The sequence below is a fragment of the Barbus barbus genome (genome assembly GCF_936440315.1).
Source record: "Barbus barbus genome assembly, chromosome: 49".
Taxonomy (NCBI): Eukaryota; Metazoa; Chordata; class Actinopteri; order Cypriniformes; family Cyprinidae; genus Barbus; species Barbus barbus.
The window spans coordinates 9414675-9438770 of NC_136727.1; the positions used below are offsets into that span (position 1 = coordinate 9414675).

A 24096-nucleotide genomic window follows, 5' to 3' on the forward strand; every position below is an offset into this window, starting at 1 on the left:
CTAACTTATAGGTGATAGAGCCGATTCTGCTTTCAGACAGAAGCTTGACAGCTTCCTCTCGAGTGTAACACGCCCTTTGCCTCCATCCAGGAAACTACTACCAACATTAACCCTTGCAGCTTCTCTAGTGGCCTTAGTTGTAGGGATTTGGATTCATCGTGAATCGAATCTTTTGAATCGATTCACAAAAAAAGATTCTGGCATAGCGAACCAATCGATGAACGAATCTTTTTTGTGAATCGATTCAAAAGATTCGAGTACCTTTTGAACGAGTTACTCTCAAGTCACGGAATGAACAAAATAAAAATAAAAAGGGTAATTGTGACTTTTTAATCTCACAGTTCAGTCTTTTTCCCTCAAAATTTTGAGTTTTATATCCCACAATTCTTATGTTTTTCTCACTTTTTTTTTTCCGCAACAAAAAATTAATTAGGCTACGACTTTAATAAAAGTCTTAAAAAAACTGCCATTTCTGTTCAGAATTTGTATAGCATAAATAGTTAAAACATTATATTAGTAAGTGTATGAAAGAAAACAAATGATTCATTAAACAGTTTTGCTTGTTACCATGTTACTTTACTAGCCTACATGAATATTTAAAGAAATTTTGAAAACTTTTTTGAGAGCAATTTTTAGTGATTTTCCACTGTGTGGAACAATAAAAAAACATTTATATTTTTGTCTTTTAATGACTGTATTTATTTTTTTTTCATTTATTTAACCTTTTACCTAAATTCAGCCCAATTTTATTAATCAGAATGATGGTCATGAGGTTTCCAATAAGTACAATAGTTTAATTTTCACTGCATTCATGTGTATAACACGAGACAGAAAGCAAAAGATACAGAAAGAAATGAGGAAGAAAGCTTTCGGCTTGGCCTGAACAAGGAAGTACATGTTAGTCACATATTAGTGCACATGTTATGAATAAATAATGAAAGTGTAGGCAGATGTCTCAGTCTTTATGCCCTGAATTTTTTCTGTGGTGCATCGAACAGCACAGACCAGCTGTGTAAGTACATCTATGAGCCACAAGGAGAAGCACAGACAATGAAATCATTTAAAATATATTTTATTTCCATACACATTTTTACATTTGAGGCTTCCTTAACATTGATTATAATTATTGAGGAAGTGTGCTTTCATTTTGTATATTTGTGCAAGTCTATTTTTAAAGTCACTTTGAAATACAATTACCCAAAACAATCATAATTTGTATTTTGCAAAGTATTTAACTCCAAAATTAGTCTGCTGAGCTGTGCTTGATTTCTGTTTCCATTATTCCGCAGGGCACTCGTTGGTGTTTATGGGGCCGAACATCCTTGTCACGTTATCAAATGTGATAGGATTTTGATTAAGCCACATGTTTCTCAAACACCCCACATAAGATGCCCGCATTTCCACTTCTTCACTTCGATTCTCTGCATTAACAGAGACAGAAATGTAAATTATTATGCCATTTATGCATAAGCATTGAAGCATTTTTGTTACATCAAATCTGGCTTTACCTGAAATCCCACCGATGTAGATTGTTTCATGCGATGGAGGACGGTATACAGACATTTGTCTCACCCGTGAGGACACTTCATCCACTCTTAGCTCGATAGTTTTCCTCCATATGGACACTGAAATGAATGAAACCTCACATTTGCTGTAATAATTATCATTTATAATCTACTTTAATTAGAAAAAAGCAGTAAAATAGTACCTGTCGCATAGTGAAATGCATTACAGAGGGGTCTTGTTGGGGTCAATGTGGTGCCATAGCTGCGCTGTCCATCGTACGTTGTTAACACCACCTAATAAGCATAACCCACACAGATTGCATACTGTATGTGATATTGAACATAATTAACTTCCAGTAACAGGCCTGAAATTAACTTTATGCAAGTATTCTAATGCAAACACGAAGTGTGTGCCATCTCAGTGTTGCCACAAGGGGCGCTAGCATGCATTAGTATAGACTAAGGCGGGTTTAGTGGTGTGCCCAAAGCGTGAATGAAAGGACGATGGCGAATGATTTGCAGATCCTGAGCACCACAGAGTAGACAAACATCTAATCTTGTAAAATGTGTGTTAAGTACTTCCGCTCCATAGTATAAATAAACGTGCGATCGCGAATCTTGAAATTGGAAGTAAAAAGAGAGCGTGCATTCAAAAGCGGTTTCAGTGCCCTGCATATTAATAATGACTCCCTGATGACTGCAATTTAGTATAATTACCCAACAATATAACTGTGAGAGAAAGTGCATTGAAATTTTTTTTCCCTCCCATCTCGTATTTATTCCCTTTAGTGGTTCCGTAGTACATGACATTTCCTTTCCGAACGCGGTATTGTGGCGGATTGCGGGAGAGGAGCTGGGGGGAGGGAATAATAATGATCGTAATCTCTGAAAAAGTAGTCTGGGGTTTCATGATCCTTTATACACCCAAATTCTGTCATTAATTACTCATGTTGTTCCAAACCCGTAAAACCTTTGTTCATCTGCGGAACACAAATTAAGGTATTTTGATGAAATCCAAGAGCTTTCTGACCCTGCATAGACAGCATCGCAACCACAACGTTCAAGGCCCAGAAAGGTAGTAAGAACATCATTAAAACAGTCCATGTGACATCAGTGGTTCAACCATAATTTTATGCGTGTGCATTCCTCTGATTAAAAATAAGGCGCAACGCATGTGTCGTGGTTCTCTTGTGAACACGCGTCAAAAATCGACATGGAAGAGAAGAAATTGTTAAATAAAGGCGTTATTTTTGTTTTCTTTGCACACAAAAAGTATTCTCGTCGCTTCAAAAACTACAGTTGAACCACTGATGGCACATGGACTATATTAACGATGTCCTTAGATTAGATTAGATTAGATTCAACTTTATTGTCATTGCACATGTAAGGTACAGGGCAACGAAATGCAGTTAGCATCTAACCAGAAGTGCAATAAGCAGAGGTACAGGATATACAGTGCCTACAATATGTTACATATGTACAGAAATATACAGATAAGGCAGTACTATGGACATAATTTACAAATTTTAAATACTATAAGCATGATATACAGATGGGTGATATGAACATACTATACAGATGGATTATGCAGTAAATGTATGTACACTAGGAGCAAAAACTATGAACATAATTACAAATGGATATGAATAAGCTATACATTAAGATATATAAACACTAGTGCAATGAACATTGAAAGTGCATAGAAAATAAAAATTTCCAGTACATAGTACTCAGTGTGTAGATGTAGATGGATTTTATTTTTATTTTTTTACCGATTTAGTGATGGGGAGGGGTGGAGAGTAGTGGTGTGTGAGGGGGTATCATTGGGCAGAGTTCAGTAGGGAGACAGCTGTAGGGAAAAAGCTGCTCCTGAGTCTGCTGGTCTTTGTTCAGAGGCTCCTGAAGCGCCTCCCAGAGGGCAGTAAATTAAACCGTCTATGGTCAGGGTGAGAGGAGTCCTTAAGAATGCCTTACCAACCTTCCTGCCTTCCTGGGCCTTGAACGTGGTAGTTGCGTTGCAATCTATGGAGGGTCAGAAAACTCTCGCATTTCATAAAAAATATCTTAATTTGTGATCTGAAGATCAATGAAGGTTTTACCGGTTTGGAACGACATGAGAGTAATTAATGACAGAATTTACATTTTTGGGTGAACTATCCCTTTAATCCACCTAATTTTTTAACGCAGAAGTAAGCTATTTCCTGAGAAGAATAAAGTGAAAAAGCACAAAAGCATGTTTAGTATGCACAACACAATTTTATGCTTGCTAAGCATTAGCATTCTGCATATTTGCATAGCTTGTTTTTGGTCTTATCTTCCTTTCAAATCTCATTTTACCAATAATATAGCCAAAATACAGTGTTTTATCTCAAAGAATGCTAAAAACATTATTAAACCAAACATTATTAAACCATATTTTCATTCACCTTTCCTTTCTTGAGAAACAGAGTGAGTGTCCGTCCACGGTTATCGATTTTGTGGAAGACTAGGCCAGCGAGGTTCCTGGGTCGAAATTCAAAAGCCAGGTTGTACGTAGAACCAAGGATAACGTGCTTTTCTGCCAAACAAAAACATTTAATTCATTTTTTGCATGTATTTTTCTGTCACTAAACACATGTAAAAACATGAAGGGTCAAACCTAAGATCACATGTGTGCCATTTCCAGCAAAATAGGCCCCCTTCTCTGTCCCGCCTTTGAAGCAGGACGTAACACCACGACTGACAGCTGGATCCACAAGGAGAACCTTAGAAACCCTGATGTCTTGAATGCATCCGATTATACTCTTCTGAGGCACTTTTTCCTGAGAAAAAAAGTGTGATGCAACTTTAACAGAACAGAAGACTTGCGGTTAAGCTACATGCTGAAATAGGGAAGTTGCACGTTTGTACTTGTGTCTTGTGCATCTGAAATTTTCCGTGTCCCACATAGACAGGAGACTGCAGATCATGTGTGAATCCTTTCAACAGATGTCCACCGGGTGTTTGAATACCATCCACCACTAGATGAAAGTTGTGTTGCTTCATGCTGGACTTGATCTGCACGCACAACATAAATTCAAACTTGGGATTTTGGAAACACAGTTACGGAAACACAACATTTTAGCATTTTGCCACATACATTGTGCCAGTCACCATCATTTATCTTCTGAGAGGAGATTGCTTCGTCTGCCCCAACAGAGAGTTTGACTTTTCCTTTATCCAAATATAAGATCACAAGAGGAACAGCATATTTCCCTGAGATATAGAGTAAAAGTCCTTCAGATGATTTGGTACGTACGTCTAAGGAAAAATGGAGCCTGTAGAACAAGGAAGATCTTGTAAATGTGCTACAAAATGGAGTATTAATATGTAATTAACACCCTTTACCTGTTATTGAGCTTCTCTGGATCTATTTTAAACTGCATTTGGCTGTTTGAACCAAGATGATAGGTGTTTTTGATGGACTTTGGGTTTCTACAGCCTTGTTTGGATCTTCCCTTTTAAAAACAGCAAAACATAAGAGTATAACAAATGACATTTTAATTTTTTTTTATTTTAGTACAAAATTATCAATGAATCATGATTTGTTCATAAATATGTTTGTAGGCAGATTTCACATACGCTTAGTGTATGTCTTCTATGGCAACATTTAGCAAAGAATTTTAGCAAGAAATGTCAACATATTAAAGGGATAGTACACCCAAAAATAAAAAAATTCTGTCATTAATTACTCACCCTCATGTCGTTCCAAACCCGTAAGACCTTCGTTCATCTTCAGAACACAAATTAAGGTATTTTTGATTAAATCCGAGAACTTTCTGACCCTGCATAGACAGCAAGGCCAAGTCATCCTCTCTGTCGAAATCTATCTGGTTACGAAGGGAATTGTTGAAAAGTCATTATTTTAGTTTTCTTTGCGCACAAAAAGTATTCTCGTAGCTGCATGAAATTACGGATGAACATGGACTATTTTAACGATGTCCTTACTAACTTTCTGGGCCTTGACCGTGGTAGTTGTATTGCTGTCAATGGAGGGTCAGAAAGCTCTCAGATTTCATCAAAAATATCTTATTTTGTGTTTCGAAGATGAACGAAGGTCTTAAGGGTTTGGAATGACATGAGGGTGAGTAATTAATTACAGAAATGTCATTTTTGGGTGAACCATTTAATTATTAACACTTAAAATGTGTATTTGTTTCATAAACACAATGTTTAAAGGTGCACTATATTTTTCTCTTAACGTTTCACTGACAGTCTCGGACACAATTCTGACACCTAGTGGTGTGGAGGCAGTTTTACGCAAGAACAAACTTTTTCAGTTGCCAACGGCATTGTAAAAATACTCTATTCATAGGCAAGTCTACCATAACTTATTTTGCAACTGAAAGTGTTCAATAATAGGGGGTGCTACAATAAAATGAGTATAGTTCAGCTAGTCATGTGATTTCAACATGGCAGCCACCATAAGATGTTCCTGCTTTATGTAGGGGAAAAAACACTTTTTAGTGTAGCTATAAAAGCAGATTTACAGTAAATGTACTAGTGAAACCTCCATCAAAAATTTACATTTGCCTCACATCTCCCATTTTGAGTGCTTTTCTCATTAAAGTGGATCATCTCCTTTCCTGATAATGTAACTAATCATTTGTTTAGTGCATCCAAACAGCACCTTTTTAATACAGAGTTTGATCATGTGAAATACCGAGTTGATGTTGGATGCAAATCCAGCATGTCTCGCACGCTTCTTAATAGCGTCCAGACGGGGGCGTTCTGCTTTACAAAATCCCAGAGATACATTTCCAGTCTGATTGAATCTGCTTAAGTCAGCCGGAATGTAGTCGGTCTGTAGACTGAATCATAAGGCTATTATGAGTGGCTTATTCCTGTTATAAGTTATGATAATACTGTAACAACTGGCTGTTGTTCTGTAGAACGTGGGGCTAGCCGGAGCTAGGTTTGGCCGCTCCACTATTACTGACTAATTACTAGCAGGAAATGCGAGCACTCGTGTCCCATACACCGCACGACTTTGAGTGTCTCTGTCGTCAAAAGCAGTGGCAAAACAAACCAGCAGGAGGCAGTAATGTCTTCATTACACATTTATTCTGAACACATAATTAGAACTTTTACAAGCAAGCCCATATTGCCAAGTCCCTCCCCTACACATCTCTCTCTGTGACGGTAACAGCACACTCTTTACATAACAGGGCAGTAAATGAACCAAACCCACCCGAACTGACTTGAACATAAACACACATAACATTGCTGACGCAAAAACCCAACCATCTTACTTAAATAACGCATAAATCAACTCTAAACAAATACCCATAATGCACCTGGCTGCTAGCGCTGATTGCCAGGTCATTACATAACCCCCTCCACAAGAGGGTTAGTGTCCCCACAACCCTAATCTCCCACAACAAAATCCAGCAAATGTCCTGGCCGGCGTCGAACACGCTTCGGCCTCCCTGATGTTCCACTCCCAGCGCCAGGCTCAGTCTGGAGTCCGTCATTGTCCATCTCGGCACTGGGAGTGGATGGTGGGGAGCCGCCCAGGCTTCCACCAGTCTCTTGCTCTGGGGCCAGTGGGTGGTACGGTGCCAACCGGTCCTTATGAAGCACCACCCGTCTACCCCGTCCAGGCATTCGGACCCGGAAGACCACCTCTGAAATTTGGTCCAGAATCTCCCCAGGTCCCTGCCAATGATGAGTCAGTTTGGGTGACAGCCCCCGCTTCCTTTGGGGGCAGAACACCCACACTCTGTCCCCTGGCCCAAGGGTAGGCCCGTGGGCACGGGCGTCATACGCCCGCTTCTGGCGGGCTCCAGCGTCCTCTAGAGCCTCCCTGGCCAGTTGATGAACGGTGCTCAGACGCTCCTTCAATCGCCTGAAATAGTCCAGTTCTGGCCCACCGGCAATCTCTGGCTCGGGGGGCGACCCGAACACCAAGTCCACCGGCGTGCGGAGCTCCCTGCCAAACATCAGCGCCGCCGGTGTGCACTGACTCGACTCCTGCACTGCTGTCCTATACGCCCACAGGACCAGGGGCAGATGCTGGTCCCAGTCTCTCTGATGCTGACTGGTCAAAATGGCAAGTTGGGTCGCCAGTGTGCGGTTGAACCGCTCAACCAGTCCATCGCTTTGCGGATGGAGGGGAGTGGTTCTTGTCTTCTTCACCCCCAACCGCTGGCACACCTCACTGAACAATCGGCTCTCAAAGTTCCGCCCCTGGTCACTATGAAGTTCGTCCGGCACCCCGAACCGGGCGAACATCTCATCCACTAGTCGCTGCGCCGATGTGTAAGCACTCTGATCCGGCACCGCATACGCCTCTGGCCACTTTGTAAAGTAGTCCATGGCGACCAGGACAAAGCGGTTGCCGGCCTCTGTGATGGGGAACGGACCCAAGATGTCCACCCCGATCCTCTCCATGGGCGCCCCGACTAGGTACTGCTGCAACGGCGCATGAGAGCGTCGGCTGGGTCCTTTCTGTGCTGTGCAGACATCGCAGCAGTGAACGTGCAGCTCTGCATCCTGCCGACACCCCGGCCAGTAGAATCGCTGCCGCAGCCGCCGCACTGTCTTAGAGTTCCCGAAATGGCCGGCTCCAGCTGCCCCATGAACCCAACGGAGGACCAACGGCCGCAGAGTGTGGGGAACCAGGAGTTGCAGACGGTCGATTCCCCGCCCAGGTGCCTGCCACCGCCTGTAGATCACACCATCGTGGAGCTCCAGGCTGCCCCACTGAGAATGAAGCGACTTGATCTCGGGACCCTGGGAGGACACGGCTGGCCAGTCTGGACGTGTTCGGGCCTCCAGCCAACCCCTCACCTTTACCAGCACTCGGTCATTCGCCTGCTGTTGCCTCAGCTGCTCGGTGGTGAACGGTTCCCCATCTCCACCACTGTCACCCGGCCCTACTGCCGCCGACGATGGCCCCAGACCTCTTTCTTCCTGACGACCACAGTATCGACACTCATCAGCGAGGCATGGGCGTCTGGAGAGGGCGTCAGCATTGGCATGCTGTCGCCCTGGTCGGTGCTGAACCTCAAAGTCATACTCTTGGAGGATCTCCAGCCACCTTGCCACCTGACCCTCTGGCTGGCGGAAGTTCAGCATCCAGGTGAGGCTAGCGTGGTCGGTCCTCAGTGTGAACCTGGTGCCCAGGAGGTAGGGCCTGAAATGACGGACTGCCAGGATCACCGCTAGCAACTCCCGCCGGGTGACACAGTAATTTCTTTCTGGGCGACTGAGGCTGCAGCTATAGTAGGCCACCACTTGCTCCCCAGACTCCCCCCTCTGGCTGAGTACAGCCCCGACCCCCACGTTACTAGCGTCAGTGTCCACAAGGAAAGGTTTGTTGGGATCAGGGTAGGCCAGGACAGGAGCGTCGATGAGAGCGGCTTTTAGCTGCCTGAAAGCTGCCGCACAGTCCTCAGACCACCCAAACCGCCGGCCCTTGTTTGTCAGCTGATGTAAGGGGCTGGCGATGGTTGCAAAGTCTCTGACGAACCTCCTATAATAGGAGGCCAGGCCCAGGAAGCTCCGTAGCTCAGAGATGTTGGTTGGTGGGGGCCAATCCCTCACCGCAGCCACCTTTGTTGGGTCGGTGGCCACCCCGCTCTCGCTAACCACGTGCCCCAGGAACTGCGTCTGGCGGGTGAGCAGGTTACACTTGGCCGGGTTCAACCGCAACCCGGCACTACGGATGGCTGTCAGGACCTCCCATAAGTTGTGGACAGCCTGGTCAAAGTCTCTGGCATGGACCAACAGATCGTCCAAGTAGACCACACAGCGAGTGCGGGGAATGTCTTTAAGGACACGCTCCATCAGCCTTTCAAAAGTGGCTGGGGCGTTACACAGTCCAAAGGGCATCACCCTAAACTGCCACAGTCCTTGCCCTATGGTAAACGCAGTTTTGGGCCGGGCCTCTGACGCCAGCTCTACTTGCCAATACCCGCTGCGCAAGTCCAAAGAGCTGAACCAACAGGATCCAGCAACATAATCCAATGCATCATCAATGCGCGGCAGCGGGTATGAGTCCTTGCGGGTGACCGCATTCAGTCGTCGAAAGTCCACGCAGGGGCGCCACCCCCCCGTTTTCTTCCGCACCATGACCATGGGTGCGGCCCAGGGACTGTCCGAGGGCTCAATAATGCTGTTAGCTGCCATATCTCGGATCATTTCTTCGGCAGCCTGGCGCTTAGCGAGAGGCAGTCGGTGGGGGCGCAAGCGAATGGGGGCCGCGGGGCCAGTGTCAATGTGATGCTGCACCAGAGCTGTCCTGGTACAGTCCTCCTCTCGGGCTGCAAAAATGTCCACAAATTCTCTCAATAGGTGTTGCAGCTGCTCCTGCTGCGACGTGCTTAGATGCTCACCGCTTCGCCGCCCCAACTCCTCAACAGCAACAACAGTCTCAGGTGATGGGGGGGCGGATGGAGTGTGTGGTGATAACGGCTGGGGTGTGCTGGTCTGAGCTACAATGCTCCCCCAGGGCTCCCCCTGAGTCTCTGCAGCTCTTGTGCGGCGGCTGGGGGCTGGAGCCGGCGAGCACTGATGTCTGGACGGCGGCTGTGGGGCGGCAGCCTCTCCATGGCGGCTCCGGCCCAACCGGAGCGGCACGGTCTCGTTACCGAGGCAGAGGGCAGCCCCTGGCACGTCGACACGTGCTCCCCAGTGGGCCAACAAGTCCAGGCCAACAATGCACTCATCTCTGATGTCGGCAAGCCAGAACTCGTGGCGCGTCTGGCTCGTCCCCACCACCACAGACAACAGCTTCTTCCCAGGCATTACTGTCCTTTCACCCGTGACGGTGAGTAGTTCGGTATTGGTGGGGGTCCAGTCCTCTGGAAGGGGACCGGCCGTTCCTGACAACAGTCCTTTTCGTAGCAAGCAAATGGTGGACCCCGTATCCACCAGGGCGCTGCAGGGCTGCCCGTCAACCACACAGTCCAGGTACAGTCCTCTGGTAATCCCGCAGCGCCCCACAGTAGGGCAGTCATTGTGGAGGGGTGTCATAGAACGGGGTGAGGGTCCCCTCACTGCCTCACTCCAAGGTCGTTTCCCGGGGGTGACATTGCCCGGGGCCGGGGGCTCGGGGCAGGGCAGTCCCTGGCGAAGTGCCCCGGTTCTCCGCAGCGGAAGCAGCGGTCTAGTCTGGACCTCCGTCGGGGGGTCACCGCTGGTTGGACCCAGCTGACCTCCTCCTCAGACTGGACCCCTTCCACCTCTCGTTCGGCTGCTCTCGTTAGCTGGCGTTGGAGCGGAGCTTGACTTGTCATCGGCCCAGCCTGTAGCACCTCCTCGGCTCGCTCAGCCTCTCTCAGCGCCTCACTCAGATCTCGGGGTGACAACAGGCGGACATGCTGGCGGAGCCGCTCAGGTGTAAGGCCCCGCAGGAAAGCGTGGAGGCTCAGCTCTTCCCTCGCTGTGGCCGGAAAGGTAGGGTAGCCCCTCCGGGCATAGACCCGGATGTCAGCGGCGAATGTGCCCACACTCTCTCCTTCACGTCGACGTCGGTTTGTCAGCTCCTCCCTGCTCTGCTCTGCGGAGGTTCTCTGCCCGAAGCGGCGGTTGAGAGCAGCGGTGAGGGCCTGGAGATCACGCCGCTCTTCAGGGGACAGATCGATGAGGACCTGAAGCGCGGGACCCTCCAAGGCGAGGGCTAAGTGAGTCGCTGTCTCCTCGCGGCTCCATCCATCGTGGAGAGCAGCCAGGTCGACCTGTGCCAGGTAAGGCTCCAGGGGTGTCAACCCGCTGTATCGTGGCAGCTTGGCAGGTGATCGTATGAGGATGCCTGGGCGGCCATTGATTTGTAGTGTCGGTGTGACGGCCGGTGGTTCGTTCCGCCCCTGACCAGGAGCGCGGTACATTGTCCGGGGAACACTGGCGCCGTCAGGTTGGTGCGGAGCCCTGCTCCTCCGCGTCGTCTCACTTGTCAGGCGCTCTAACATGATGCTGTTGTCTCGGATGGCACGCTCTAATTCGCCTATACTTTGCTCCATATTGGCGTCTTCTAAACAGCCCAAATCCCACTTCTGACACCACTGTAACAACTGGCTGTTGTTCTGTAGAACGTGGGGCTAGCCGGAGCTAGGTTTGGCCGCTCCACTATTACTGACTAATTACTAGCAGGAAATGCGAGCACTCGTGTCCCATACACCGCACGACTTTGAGTGTCTCTGTCGTCAAAAGCAGTGGCAAAACAAACCAGCAGGAGGCAGTAATGTCTTCATTACACATTTATTCTGAACACATAATTAGAACTTTTACAAGCAAGCCCATATTGCCAAGTCCCTCCCCTACACATCTCTCTCTGTGACGGTAACAGCACACTCTTTACATAACAGGGCAGTAAATGAACCAAACCCACCCGAACTGACTTGAACATAAACACACATAACATTGCTGACGCAAAAACCCAACCATCTTACTTAAATAACGCATAAATCAACTCTAAACAAATACCCATAATGCACCTGGCTGCTAGCGCTGATTGCCAGGTCATTACAATACAATAAAGCAAAGCATAACATCAAACCTCCGTATATACAGGTTCCTTAAACAGCCTTCAAATAAACCATCCCCTAAAATCACATTTTCCCCAAATTCAGTGAATGTGGATGATGATGGTGGATCTCCAATATCTGTGTTGTCAACGTTTAGCTGCATCCTGATGGGAAAAGTTCAGCATGAAGTGTTAAAAAGCATCTTTTGGAAGTAAGTTATTTTCATATAATATCATCTTACCCCGCTCCACTTCTGTAGGCTGTTATGTAGTGCCATTTTCCAGTTTCGCATTTGTTTGTGGATGTTAATTTGTCCTTATTGTCACTCATTTCAACATAGCCGTCATTCAAAGACAGCAAAAACTCATTATTCTGAAAACCAAAGGAAAAGGACTCCTAATTTTTTCTTGAAATTAAATATCTAAATATCAAAATATATTAATATATAATTATTAAATAAATATATAACATAAGTAAAATTAAACAAACATATCACTATTATAACAGAGGTTCGAATTAGAAGCATTAAAAACAATATTGCCAACTCCGAACGCTTTCTATGGGAAAAATCGTTCTTGATCAACTAACCATTCCACCAGTCAGTATTAAGGATGAAACATTCTCCTGGGATATCTTAAATCCGAGTGAAACCACTGTCCCTGAGTCTGTATCATTAACAGGAGGTGATAGAGAGAGAGAACTCCCAAATTTAAAAGTAGCCTCTCGGGAACCCTGAAGACAAGCAACCAGAAACAGTTCAGATTAATTTTCTCCTGATACACAAACATTGTCAAGTAATCCACCGAAACTGTTTTACCAGTAAAGCATCTGGACAACCTCGGACGATTCCAACTTCCTCTGTAAAAGAAGCAGTGACATCTACATGGATGCTATTGACGCATCCTCTAAGTGGCGGAAGAACAATATTATATCTGGAGGCAGAAAAATATAATATTTGGTTGGGTGAATATTATGAAAACATGTACAGGTCACTTTTTCCTGGTATTTACTCTGTCCTTAACCATAATCATGCAAAGCTGAAGAAGTGCACCAATAAACAAACATAAAAGAGAATAAAAGTACTTTTCCCGGACTGCTGCTGGAACACCCCCGATGTAGGCCTCCTCAAAGAGCCCTTTGACGTTTCCAAAAAAAATGTTGATGTTTTCTGCAACAGTTATTGTTGCTTGTCTATTATCATTCAGAATCATTTTGATATGGATGAAGTTTGTCTAGGAAGAAATGGGATATAATGTAATTGACATAGGAATATAATAAGCAATAATAATATATTAAAAAAATTAAGGAAATAGTTACTTACTTGGGGAAATACTTTTACTTTTGACTTTTCTAAAATATTTGTGTTATTGTTTTTTCCTTGCAAAACAATATAGCCTCCTTCAAATGTAACTAAGAAGTACAAGGTCTGTAAAAAAATTAAGCATCAAGAAATTATTTTGCCATTTTTAATATCTGAATTGAAATGCTAGATTTTGGTGTATGATGTGTTAAACTTGGTAATGTAAATCAAATCTTTCGTAATTTTTTTACCTCGTTTCCCACATAAAAAAGCACTGCATCCATTTGATGACTCTTAACCAAGAACTTAATAAGAGAGCTCCAATGTGATACAGCAACCTTTCCGTAACCAGTGCCGTCGAAATAATCCCCCAACATGTGGACATTTCCCCTAGGGATGGAATATAGGAACAATGACTCTAAACTTTGAAGTAGAGATCAAGACGTCATCTGTAAGAAAAACAATGTCTGATGGCTTACGATAACATTGTCAAGTACCTTTGACACATGTCAGTTTTTCTGATGTTGATGGCACGCCGAAAGTTGTACAAGCCAAGGATACGATCATTTAATGTAGAAAACTCAATACAACCCTTGTATCCTGGGTACCGAAGCTCTTCAGGTGGCTAGAGGGCCAAATTCAGAATATATAGAGAGAGTGAAAAAATGTTTTTTAATCTTAAAGGGATAGTTTGACAAAAAAAAAAGATAACTGTGAAGAAAGTATAGTCGAAAAAGATGTTGGCTTTGTTTTTAAACTCTTTTGTTGACTTATTTACCTTAAAATCTTCTGGGTATCCACCCACATATAAGACAACCTCATTGGGATCCAGATCAAGCAATCCATTCATGTCGCTAGGCTTATTAATCATGGGCGGCAGTACTTTGGGTTCAGCTGAAGTGAAAGTCTCTGTGTATATGACCTGCGCATCTTGATAAACTCTGATTTGGGAATTAAAAAAGGCACAAATGGTTTTCAGAAATGCAAATGTATGTAATCTGTGGAGATCTACATTGACAAATGGAGCTTACCTGCGGAAATCCACCCTATCCATAAAAGCTTTGTTACTGTTGGACATGGTGATTTCGCTGGTCTTTATCTCATGAAAACGGCCACCCAATTTGTAGACACAAAACAGGACACCATTCTTCATAACCAGGCCAATGAAATCTCTGACTGTCTGTTGATTATGAGAACTACAAGTAAAACAATGCACTACATATACATTGATGCATCCCTAATAAATTAAGTAATCAGAGTACTCCTCACATGCTTATTTCCAAGATAAAAAACAAACTGGTTGTCTTCATCCAGTTGGCGTCTACGTCTTCCATCGCCTCTAGGTTTTGGTTGGTGCAGAGTAAGATTGAGAGCAGTAAAGGTTCGGAAGTCTTCAAGGTCTTTAGGAGATCGAAGTTCAATGTGAGCCTCGCCAGAAAACAAGATCGGCCCCCTGATCTAGAAACATAACAGAAAAGCAAGGAGATAAACATCTGGAGGCTGCTGGAGAAACATCTCCTCTGCTTTCCCGAGAACTCACCCTGTTGGCCGCATCTCTGGTCTGTTCGATCAAGTCTTTGATTTTCTGGATGCTGTTGGAGATGATGGCTGAACTAGGCATGCTTTGGTTCTCCACTTCGTTTAGTTTGTCAATCAGTGAAGGGAAAGACTGATCCAGTTCTGTCACTGTAAAGGATTACGAAGATTGAGCATTCAGTGATGTTCCTCAGAGTTAAAGAAACCAGGACAGAAGCTTATACGCTCATACTTTGTTTGACAGATATCTTTCAATAACGTGCATTATATCAACTCAAGGTCTCTGGAAAGAAGAACTGAGGAGACTGACATGTTTTGTTGACACCATCAAGTAAGTCGTTCAGGTTTGAATCTTGAGAGGAAATCTTGATTTTGGTAAGTTCTTCACTGATGTTTTGCATTCTGGTTATTGCATAGCCTGCTGTGGCGTTCACATCTGCAGCACCTTCCTTGGCTTGGTTGATGAGAACACGAATATCATCTAAAAAATCAAACCACCCAAGTGTTCATCTGACAAGACCATGATGATATTTATTGTGGAAAAATGTTTGACCGAAATGAGCTTCTCACCCTTTTTGATGTTGTTCATCCTCTCCAACACATCTTGCAAGACTTGCTTCAGCTTGTTCTGTTTGTCTTTGGCCTGATGGATCAGGTTCTTGTAAGTTTCACATTTTTGCGTGACATCTGTAGATGACAGACTTGTTACTAAACAGCACAACGTGCCTGTGAAAAACCAATGAATTCATATGATTTTCAAGTTGATTTTGTTTGGTTCCAGGCTAAAACTTGGAAACGAGTTAGCATTTGAACACTTCAGGTTCCATTGTCCTGAAGTCAGTAAAGTCATATACTCACTAGTCTGCATTTACAGCCTCATTGTGATTGCGTTCTTCCAAACTATTCTAACCTTTTATAAATAAACACTGAAAGAGTTGTCAAAAGATAAATGGTGGTGACGTTGAAGTCCTGCGACTGCGTTCTATTGCTCTGGATGCTATTTTACAGTTTGCTGCAGTTGCATTAAATGTGACAATGGCAACCTTCTAGCTGTATCTCTGCTTCCTTGGCATTCACCAGCAGAGTATTCGCAAAGTTTTTCAACTCATTGGCTTTATTTTGTAGATCTTGTCCTCGCACATCCTGGGACATGAAATTCAAAGAAACAGAGTAAGTTTGATTTAGGAAGAAAAACTAGATTTTTAATAATTTATTAAAACTTTAAAATGTAATTAAAAAAAATCAGCATCCTTTTTTTCATACTGTATATTATAATGTCATGACTAAATTCACTTGTAGCATTGATTTTAGAGTTAAGTTTGTATTCATTTTGACAAAATATTATAATATTTTAATATCAGCATTTATCAGCACTTATACCTCAAAAGCCTGGTCTGCCACTTCTTTAGCTTGTTTGGCGGCAGCTTCCGCCTCCTTTATGGCATCAATGACGTCTGTAAATGCTTTGATGGCTTCGATTGCTTTCTGAACAGCGGTAGAATTGGTGATGTTTCGTATGAACCTACAAGACACATTCAGTCATTAAAATGTCACGAAAAACAAAAAATATGGTTTCAGGATCTTTAGAGGACTTACATTTGAAAGTCCATAGCCAGCTTCATAAGTTCCTGTGCATGCTCCTCAGCCTGTCTCACAATTCCTGCCTTAGCGGTTGCATTGGCGAGCAGCTCAAGTTTTGCTTCTAGATCGTTTTGTGCTCCGTCAATCAAAGCTGCTAGATGAGTCATTTCCTAGCAGAGAACAAAAGGTAAGTATCCAAACTGGTGAATGTTTTACAAAAGAATATCCTTATTTGTCACCTTTGTTAGGTCAGCCATCATTTTCTGGAGATCCGAAGTCTCTTTTAGTGTCTCTCTGGTCATGTTCACATTGGCCATGATATTTCCTTGATTTTTCCTCAATGCTTTTAATTGTTTCTGTTGAATAAACAATCAATGAAGGTGTGAGCAAATGCAGATCTTATACAGCAGTGGTTATACAGCACTGAGGACATTCACCAACTATTATTATTGGATTACCAAAATATTTCTCAGCTCTTCCTCATTGAGTTTATTCACACCATTGGCCTTGATCACATCAAACTGTGCATCTATAAGTGCCTCTTGTATATCTTTAAGATCTTCTGCCTGATCCATGAGTTTTTGTCTAATACGATCAGCCACTACCAAGGAGCCATTCAGAGGAACCATCAAGTCATTCAAGATGAGGTTAAGTACTGTAAGAGAAACAAGCACACTTGAAACCATAAAGGAGCTTGGTTACTACTAAGGATCCTAAAGCAAAGTCCTAATTTAGGGTTGTCCATTCTGGCTCCTGGAGGACGAATGTCCTGCAGAGTTTAGCTCCAACCCAAATAAAACCCACCTAAGGGCCAGATTTACTAAACAGGGCAAATTAGCGTTAGAGCGCATTTCCATAAAAATGCAGATGGGAGTGGAAAATTCTGCAGGTGATTTACCTACAAGGTGCACATTAAAAAAACACAGATGCTACTAATCTACCAAGAGCAGCGCAAATTACCACCTGCTTGGGCGTTAAATACAGGTACATCTCAAAAAATTTGAATATCGTGAAAAAGTTCATTTTTTCTTGTAACTTATTTCAAAAAGTGAAACTTTCACATATTTTAGATTCATTACATGTAAAGCAGAACATTTCTAAAGTTTTTTTTTTGTTTTAATTTTGATGATTAGAGCTTACAGCTCATGAAAGTAAAAAATCAGTATCTCAAAATATTAGAATATTTACATTTGAGTTTCAATTAATGACCATCCCTACAGTATAAATTCCGGGTATCTCTTGTTCTTTGAAACCACAATAATGGGGAAGACTGCTGACTTGGCAATGATCCAGAAGACGAACATTGACAGCCTCCACAAAGAGGGTAAGTCACAGAGGGTCATTACTGAAAGGGGTGGCTGTTCACAGAGTGCTGTATCAAAGCATATTAAATGCAAAGTTGACTGGAAGGAAGAATTTGGGTAGGAAAAGGTGCACAAGCAACAGGGATGACCGCAAGCTTGAGAATACTGTCAAGCAAAGCAGAGTCAAACACTTGGAAGAGCTTCACAAGGAGTGGACTGAAGCTGGAGTCAGTGCATCAAGAGTCACCACGCTCAGACGTCTTCAGGAGAAGGGCTACCATGCCACTTCTGAACCAGAGACAACGTCAGAAGCATCTTACCTGGGCTGTGGAGAAAAAGAACTTGACTGTTGCCCAGTGGTCCAAAGTCCTCTTTTCAGATGAAAGTAAATTTTGCATTTCATTTGGAAATCAAGGTCCCAGAGTCTGGAGGAAGAGTGGAGAGGTACAGAATCCATGTTGCTTGAAGTCCAGTGTGAAGTTTCCACAGTCAGTGATGATTTGGGCTGCCATGTCATCTGCTGGTGTTGGTCCACTGTGTTTTCTGAAGTCCACAGTCAACGCAGCCATCTACCAGGACATTTTATAGCACTTCATGCTTCCTTATTCCTTCATGCAGTAATTCATGCAAAAGGAGGCCCAGCCAAGTATTGAGTGCATAGAAATGAACATACTTTTCAGAAGCCTGATATTTCTGTTTAAAATATCCTTTTTTTATTGATCTTATGTAATATTCTAATTTTCTGAGACACTGAGTTTTGGGTTTTCATTATCTGTAAGCCATAATCATCAAAATTTCAAGAAATAAAGGCTTGAAATATTTCACTCTATGTGTAATGAATCTATATAATATATGGGTTTCACTTTCTGAAATGAGTGACAAAAAATATTGATCTTTTTCACGATATTCAAATTTTTTGAGATATACCTGGAATGCCGCAAATACCCAACGCAATCTCATGACCAAATTCGTACATATTTTACGAGGTGGCTAATTCGTACGACCTCACTCGTACGATTTAGTACGATTTGTCTAAACCTCAGTGATGGGTAGGTTTAGGGGCAGGGTTAGGTGTAGGTCATTCGTACAAATTCATACGAATTGGCAACTCGTAAAATATGTACGATTTAGCAAAAATCGTATGAATTTGTACAAGTGAGGTCGTACGAATTCGTACGAATTAGCCACCTCATAAAATATGTACGAATTGACAAGAGATCGGTCTGTAATACCAGTGAATTGACGAGTACGAATCTTAGTAAATCGTCTTGCGTGATTTACTTTAAAACTCTCCTCCCATAAATTTACCGATCGAAAGGGAAACTCTTACAAATGCATATTCAATAAATAAATGTGTCCACGCCTTTTCATCGCTAATTTCCCACTGCGTGTCTTTAGTAAATCCTGACAGTGTTTTTTTTAATGCCAAATGAGGGTTTGCGCTGGTGCAAGCTGATACAAATACTCAAGGTCTTCCACTGGAAACTTCATGCTACTGTGTTGGGACAAGTTGGAAATAAACTCTGCAGGATGTTGGCCATCCAAGATTATGCACCCATGTTTTAATTAATCTGATTCAGAAGCAATTGACCCACATGTTCGTGCTTTTCTGAGCTCCTCGTTAGCCAGTTCTCTCTGATCCCTACAGCTTTGTCTTCGCATCTTCTCCAGCATCCATCGGGCTTCTTTTATCATCCAGGTGGCCTCCTCTGTGTTCCCACCTGTGTGGTTGGATTGCTTCAACTCTTCCAAGAAATCTATGTGGGTCAAGATGAAAAAGTGAAAGTGAAGTGACATACGGCCTGCATGGTGACTGCATTTAACCCATCCAAAGTGCACACACACAGCAGTGAACACACACCCAGAGCAGTGGGCAGCCATTTATGCTACAGCACCCGGGGAGCAGTTGGGGGTTCAGTGCCTTGCTCAAGGGCACCTCAGTCATGGTATTGAGAGCACTGTACATTCACTCCCCCCACCTACAATTCCTGCTGGCCCGAGACTCGAACTCGCAACCTTTGAATTACAAGTCGGACTCTCTAACCATTAGGCCACCACTTCCCCACAGTTGTACAGTGCAACTAGTGAGCAAGATGGAGAAAGACATTTCAAGAAGAAATTGGCTTTGAAATCTCAGCCAGATCTAGTGGGTTCACCTTGTATCTTTCGTAAGAGTTTCACACTCTCAGATCGTAGGTTGTCCCCTTTTTGATAGGTTTGGTGTACAGTCTTTAACAACTGACCTGCAGTACAGAACATCTCGATTGCCTGTAGAAACAAACACAAGTTGTTCTTGTAATTCTAGGTCAGGTAATGACGACAATGGATTTCATGCTCCATGGACAACATAAGGATAAACCACCATAAACAGTAACGGTACCTTGTTATTGAGAACTGTGAGGTCATCTATGACACTTTCAAGATCAGATTCAAGCTCCAAAACCTTTGGTTTCAATGCAAAGACAGATTCAGAGTACTTATGGACCAAAACCTAATGAAGTGAAAATGACTGTCAAAAAAACGATGTGTTGTAAAATTGGTGTTTCAATGTCATTCCAATGTGTGGAAGATTCTTGTAGGGACCTTTGTACCAGCAATGGCATCTTCAAGTTTTTCCAGTCCTGTGTGTGAAGTAGAATTTCGACTATAAGACTCGAGTTGAGTCTTCAGTTTGGAGAACTCATCATCCATTGCAAGAAGATCATCCATTAACGTAATGATGCAGGTATCACACTCTTAACAGGAAAAAGACTGGAGTTAATCAATCCTAATCAACCCTGTCATTCATTGTCATATTGCCTATGAATAAATATCCCATGATTACTGAAATATACAAACAGCCCAGAGGCTCCATGCAGGAATATATAGGCCCACAATATTATGAAATTTTTTTTGAGGAACAAACCGGGGCAGTCTCCAGTATCAGGGTCATCGGCCTCATAACAATCTATGACGACAAAGAACACAGATGTTTGCATTATAATATTAATGTGAATTTCAGCCTCTTCAAAATATTAATTCAAATATTTTTATTATTATTATTTTTTTTTATCAGTCTAAATTTTATATTATTATTATTATGTAAATCAGGACAGCTTGCTTACACCCAGTTAGCGGGTCACATACATAACCGTGGTCACAGTCACACAGCTGACAACTTCCTCTTTCCACTAAAGGATTGCCATAGTATCCAAAAGCACACCTAAAATGAAATGAATCTCTTAAAAACATTTATTCAAACTTTTGTGTGTTTTAATGAAACTATTTCAATCCCATGTAAATTTGTTTGTGTGTATATATATATTTATCGATATTTATATTTTTTTAAAGACACCTTTCACATAGAACTCCAGCGTAACCAGGTTTGCACAAACACTCAAACTCATCTCCAACCCTGAGACATCCGACTGCAAAACTGCACAAAAATTTAATAAACAATATTTTAATAAATTGATTAAAAATTTAAAATAAGCAATAAAATAATTAAACAATAAAAAATAAAAATTACATACATTAATAAAACAAATACATTTTGCCAACGTAGTAGGTATATTAAGTTACATTTTTCTGCTTTAACAAAAGTGAATCTATAAAGTATGTATTTTTTAATGATTAGATGACATCACACCTGTTGGATGGGTCTGCTAAGGGACATGGACACATATGACAGCTTCTCATTACAGCACTGCCGTAAAAACCCTCCATACAACGCTCACAGTAGTCGCCGGCTGTATTAAACCGGCAGTTCTGCAAATACAGCATCGTTTCAGTGTGACAACATAAAAAATGAACTGAGCACAAAACAATAAAGTGGAGATGCATTACTCATAAAAGTTGACATTACTGATGTTATCATGATATGATTAAATTCATATGATCACAAATATGGTCTTAATGATGTGTTATTGTAAATGGATGTAAAACATCACTAACAGATTAACAACCTACAAATAATATGTAAAATATATTAAAATATATCATATAAAAATAATAAATAAATATACAATAAAATATTGTATAATATATTTGTTTATCGTTTTTATTATTTATTTGTATATTTCATAATATTGTGCCTGGATGAAAATTGCACTACAAGCCTATCTGGCATTCTTGATCATAAGCTGTGAAACATCTTTTCACGTACAAGAGACATATAGTAACAATAAAATGAAGGGCATATAATAACAGAGATTAAATGACCATGATTTTAACGGTAAAAAAATGCTACGGTAAAAAGCTATTAATTGGTTATCGTTAAGTTCCCCTATTATATATGGCAAAAAACTGTATTGGACATTACATTTCATTTTATGGTAGTATATCGTTTTTGGAAGTGCAAATGAACGTATAATTTACAGTGAATAACCGTAAATTGACATTCCCAGCATTACATTTCACATTTGATGTTTTTTTGTTGTTGTTGAAATAACTATGCTTCTTCTTATCAGTTGTGTACATTAGGGTTGTATGTTACATCTAATGTTGTTAAATTAATGTTTATTTCATGTGTGTTACCGTGATGGATTTTTAGTGTTTGTGTGAATGACACTGTGCTCCTTCTATATATATATATGTTTTTAAAAGCTGCTTGTGATGGGCTTTGGTTCATCACTTTCTCATCACCACCTGCTTTTGGTGGTTATCACTGTACTACAAAAGTACAAAACAGATTTCAGTACTTCCACAGGTTAGTATAGTAACATAATATCAGATAATGAAAGTATGGTATTTAAATGTCAATTTAAGTTAAATCCGTCAAACCTAAAATGTTGCTACCACATTTTTTACGGTAAAAAGCTGCCCGTTTTTTTACCGTAAAACAAAATTTTTACAGTGAACTTTCTCAAAAGAAAGTTATTTAAGATTAAATTTAAAAATATATTTTACCAAACATTTTCCAGTATGTGGGTCACAGTCATCGGACAGGCCATTGCAGTTGCACGGCACACACCGTCCCTTATGTGGTCCACTTCTCTCCCTGTAATAACCATGATCACAGTCCTGTAATGGTGCAAATGCAGACAAAATCATCATATGAGATACAAACATGTGCAGACATATTGGAAAACCTTACAATGGTATACTTTTGGCTAAAACCAAGAATGTTTTTGCCACAGTTAATGACCATTTATACATTCCAAATGACAAAAAGAGGAAATGAAGAAACTGAAAGTTTTGGAAAAATTATGGAGTTGTTTCATAGTTTCTGCTTAGGTGTTGTGGTTTGGAGGCTCATACACCTACAAGCTGAGTCTGGACTTTAACCCTGAAGGTACAATATTATTTAACAAAATTGACATAAAAAAACAGGCCACTGCAACAACTTGAATGCTATGGCAGATTCAGACAGAAAATGAGGGTTAGCTTCTTCACTTTCTGCGGTTTATCCTGGCTGCAGTGCGTTCAAGCTTAATATTTTATCTGACATACCTTAAGAAAAACATGTTTGAACTTGTTTGGCCTGGGGGTCCTAAATTTGCATACACGAATGGGTTACTTTGGAACGAGTTGATCCACTACAGTATATTCGCAATCCGAGTCTTTTCCTTTCCAAAATGATTCAGTGGTTCCCTGACGACATCGCGTGGCATATATTTCTGTTTACACTAGTTTTATGTAAAAATTTTGTTACATACCTGTGTTTTTTAATTCACATATTCAAAAGAGACGATAAGTCGGCGAGTTGTTATTAATTAGATTTATGTTTGGCGGCTCGGTGAGTCGCTGTTCGGATTGATTCAAACGAATCGTTTTTGTGAACTGGCTCGGATTCACTGAAAAGCTCTAACTCGAACAATTTAAATAGAATAGTCAGAGCAGAGTAATCTAGTTCAATATTTGTTCTTTTAATAAAAATAAATAAAAATAATGAACAAAATATCACTGCTGAAACAAATATCTTAAATTAGCCTTACGTTATTTTACTGATCTTTAAGGTGGTTTTATCTGCTTTAACAAAAATTAAACAGACTTTTTTCCTTTATTTGCAGAAAGGAATTTTTACAACAACAATCTTACCTTAATGTGTGCTGAATCACAATACTTTCTATGCCCCCATGACTGTTGATCGCTGTGTTTTTTGACTTGAATATCATTGTCCCACCAGAATGTTGTTGGACGTCCCAATTCATCTGCAGATACCCAGAGATCCAGACAGAACAGCAGCAGTACTCCAGTCCACATCATTTGGACTCCCAGGAATAAGAACTTAGCCATTTATAAATGTACATGCCATATATGCATTTACTGCAACTCCATGCTCCTACAGCAACAGCCTACGTGTGGTCTTCACTCCTCACAATGTTCAAAAATCACTTTTCTTCCTGTTTCTCTCTGCAGGTGTGTGATAGCAGTGTGTACAGAGGAGAGGTAGGACAGTTTTT

General features: G+C 41.9%; 1 protein-coding gene across 1 annotated transcript; it reads right to left on the reverse strand.

Moving 5' to 3' along the window:
• Window positions 1-1057: 1057 nt before the first annotated feature.
• Window positions 1058-24056, reverse strand: LOC306867578 (laminin subunit alpha-3-like). Its single transcript, XM_079413327.1, has 38 exons — window positions 23732-24056; window positions 22601-22714; window positions 21342-21460; window positions 21048-21128; window positions 20818-20915; window positions 20619-20660; window positions 20297-20448; window positions 20094-20204; window positions 19870-19981; window positions 19309-19470; window positions 16868-17064; window positions 16649-16765; window positions 16425-16579; window positions 16209-16350; window positions 15872-15971; window positions 15399-15515; window positions 15139-15309; window positions 14833-14978; window positions 14562-14750; window positions 14324-14472; window positions 14071-14233; window positions 13790-13917; window positions 13544-13682; window positions 13314-13418; window positions 13076-13224; window positions 12810-12924; window positions 12581-12724; window positions 12234-12364; window positions 12025-12156; window positions 6187-6334; window positions 4872-4981; window positions 4624-4801; window positions 4395-4541; window positions 4144-4306; window positions 3932-4062; window positions 1709-1799; window positions 1509-1625; window positions 1058-1421 (listed from the first exon to the last, which is right to left on the reverse strand). Exons 1-38 carry the CDS (start codon window positions 23927-23929, stop codon window positions 1279-1281), a joined length of 5106 nt encoding a protein of 1701 aa, XP_079269453.1. The 5' UTR covers window positions 23930-24056; the 3' UTR covers window positions 1058-1278.
• Window positions 24057-24096: the final 40 nt, after the last annotated feature.

Coding starts and splice junctions, on each gene's coding strand:
- LOC306867578 (XM_079413327.1), bottom strand. CDS start 23,929: ATGGCTAAGTTCTTATTCCTGGGAGTCCAAATGATGTGGACTGGAGTA. Junction 14,751..14,832: donor CCAGAGATGCGGCCAACAGG/GTGAGTTCTCGG, acceptor TTATGTTTCTAG/ATCAGGGGGCCGATCTTGTT. Junction 4,542..4,623: donor ATGATGGTGACTGGCACAAT/GTATGTGGCAAA, acceptor TTGTGCGTGCAG/ATCAAGTCCAGCATGAAGCA.